Source organism: Amphimedon queenslandica, unplaced genomic scaffold, assembly GCF_000090795.2.
Source record: "Amphimedon queenslandica unplaced genomic scaffold, v1.1 AMPQUscaffold_11019, whole genome shotgun sequence".
Classification (NCBI taxonomy): Eukaryota; Metazoa; Porifera; class Demospongiae; order Haplosclerida; family Niphatidae; genus Amphimedon; species Amphimedon queenslandica.
Genome location: NW_003548736.1, coordinates 6,410 through 8,149, shown reverse-complemented (window position 1 = coordinate 8,149; position 1,740 = coordinate 6,410). Strand labels below are relative to the sequence as shown.

At 34.1% G+C, this 1,740-nt stretch overlaps 1 protein-coding gene across 1 annotated transcript; it reads left to right on the top strand.

Moving 5' to 3' along the window:
- The first annotated feature begins 480 nt into the window (after nt 1-480).
- Nucleotides 481-871, top strand: LOC109589684 (lysyl oxidase homolog 2-like). The gene is made up of 2 exons (XM_020005729.1): nt 481-674; nt 727-871. The coding sequence occupies exons 1-2, from the start codon at nt 511-513 to the stop codon at nt 869-871; spliced, it is 309 nt and encodes a 102-aa protein (XP_019861288.1). The 5' UTR covers nt 481-510.
- Nucleotides 872-1,740: the final 869 nt, after the last annotated feature.

The following is a 1,740-nucleotide window of genomic DNA, read 5'->3' as shown; positions in this document are numbered from 1 at the left end:
TAGTCCTCTTTTCAATTTGTAGATTCAAACTCTATATCTAATGGAGCTATTATATTGTCTCGTTACAATATTTCATCAAATTTATATTACTATGGCACAATCAGGGTCTATTATAATGGATGGGGTAATATTTGTGATGATGCTTATTATAAGTCAGCTGCAGCTGATGTCATTTGTCATCAGTTGGGATACACTGGAGCTTCAAGCTACTCTAGAGCTGGTAGTGTCAGGTGTGTTTTAATTTGTGGTAGCAATAATTATGGTCACTGTTTTGTAGTTATGGTACAGACTATCTTTCAATAAAATGGGATGAGGTTAACTGTGTCAGTAGCAGCTATTTATCTATTGCTCAATGTACCTACTCTACTATCATTGACAGTGATTGTGGTGCTAGTAACAGTTATGATGCCACTGTATTCTGCTGTAAGTTGTTCAGTATATTTGTGCATGTTTTATGTATTAATTAATACAGATACCACTAGGATATGGAACAGCAACCCATATGCTGGTATGGTACGTCTTCAGGGTGGATATTATTCTAATGAAGGACGTGTTGAGGTTTATTGTAATGGACAGTGGGGGACAATATGCAGCATTGGATTTAGTGCAAGTGATGCTAATACTATTTGTAGGCAGCTTGGATATGACTCTGGTTTAAGAAAATATGATTCAATGTAAACAATGATCTATATGTACTTAAATATTGTTAAAATTTAATTTTTACAGATATGGCAATACAAGTCAGCCAATCTGGAGTACTAACATGTATAGTACATCAGGTGATACATGTTTTGGTTCAAGTAACACTTGTCCTTCAAGCTCTATTGCTAATTGCTCTTACTACACTGATAGCTTAGTTACATGCAGTTAGTTGTATGTGTACATGTTATAAATTAATTTACATTTCATAGGAGAGACATTTTCTTCAAAAAGGTATTCTACAACATCAAAAACTTGTTCTAGATTAATAAGTGAGTTATTACACTCACACAAACCGTAGGTGTAAAGGCGAAGGTACTGCAACCATCCTGTCAGTGTGTATGTGTGTGTGTGTTTTTTTCATCTTCTGCTATCTTTTCAAACCCTTGCTGCAGGTCCTGAGGAGTCCCACTGTCAACTAAAACGCTTTTTAAAAGTTGTTTTTTGTCAGTTTACTCCTTTACCTGTCTTCTCAGAAGTAGCATAAGTCAACAATGTTGATAAATAATGATAATGTTGTCTGATTTATAAGCAGCACATTCATGACAAAAATAATAAGCCATTAGAACACATCAAACAATAGATTGAAAGTTTTTTAATGAAATTTGTCTTAAATTCTTAATTTCTGAGATGTGATAGTTTAAAAATCACTTACAGCATCAACTTACTTGAAGTACTGCTCTCCAGACAAAGCAGTTAGAATCTTGTAAACTGTAGATGCTTACAAACAAGTTTGTATGCAACAAATGGAGGTGTCATAAACTGCAGAAAAATTGAGAAAAATGAAGCTTTTTTTATCAGTAACTGCAGCCTAGCCTTACTATCTAGTAGGCGGTGCTTAATTTGAGCCTAACCGGTAACATAGATATTAGAGTTAAAAGGAAATTTAATTTAGTTAAATTTGCAGTATGGTTCATACAAAGGTATCAAGGGAAAGATAAGGTCTTGAACTCTGCAAATGAGCTATAATAAGGAAGGAAGGTTTTAAAATCAAGTGTGTTTTTACTGATGACAAACTGCTGCAATACACCTCCATTCTGT

What these genes read in the sequence shown, in the direction of transcription:
- LOC109589684 (XM_020005729.1), top strand. Translation starts at nt 511, where the DNA reads ATGGTACGTCTTCAGGGTGGATATTATTCTAATGAAGGACGTGTTGAG. An exon ending in TTAAGAAAATATGATTCAAT is followed by an intron (nt 675 to 726) that starts GTAAACAATGAT and finishes TAATTTTTACAG; the next exon opens with ATATGGCAATACAAGTCAGC.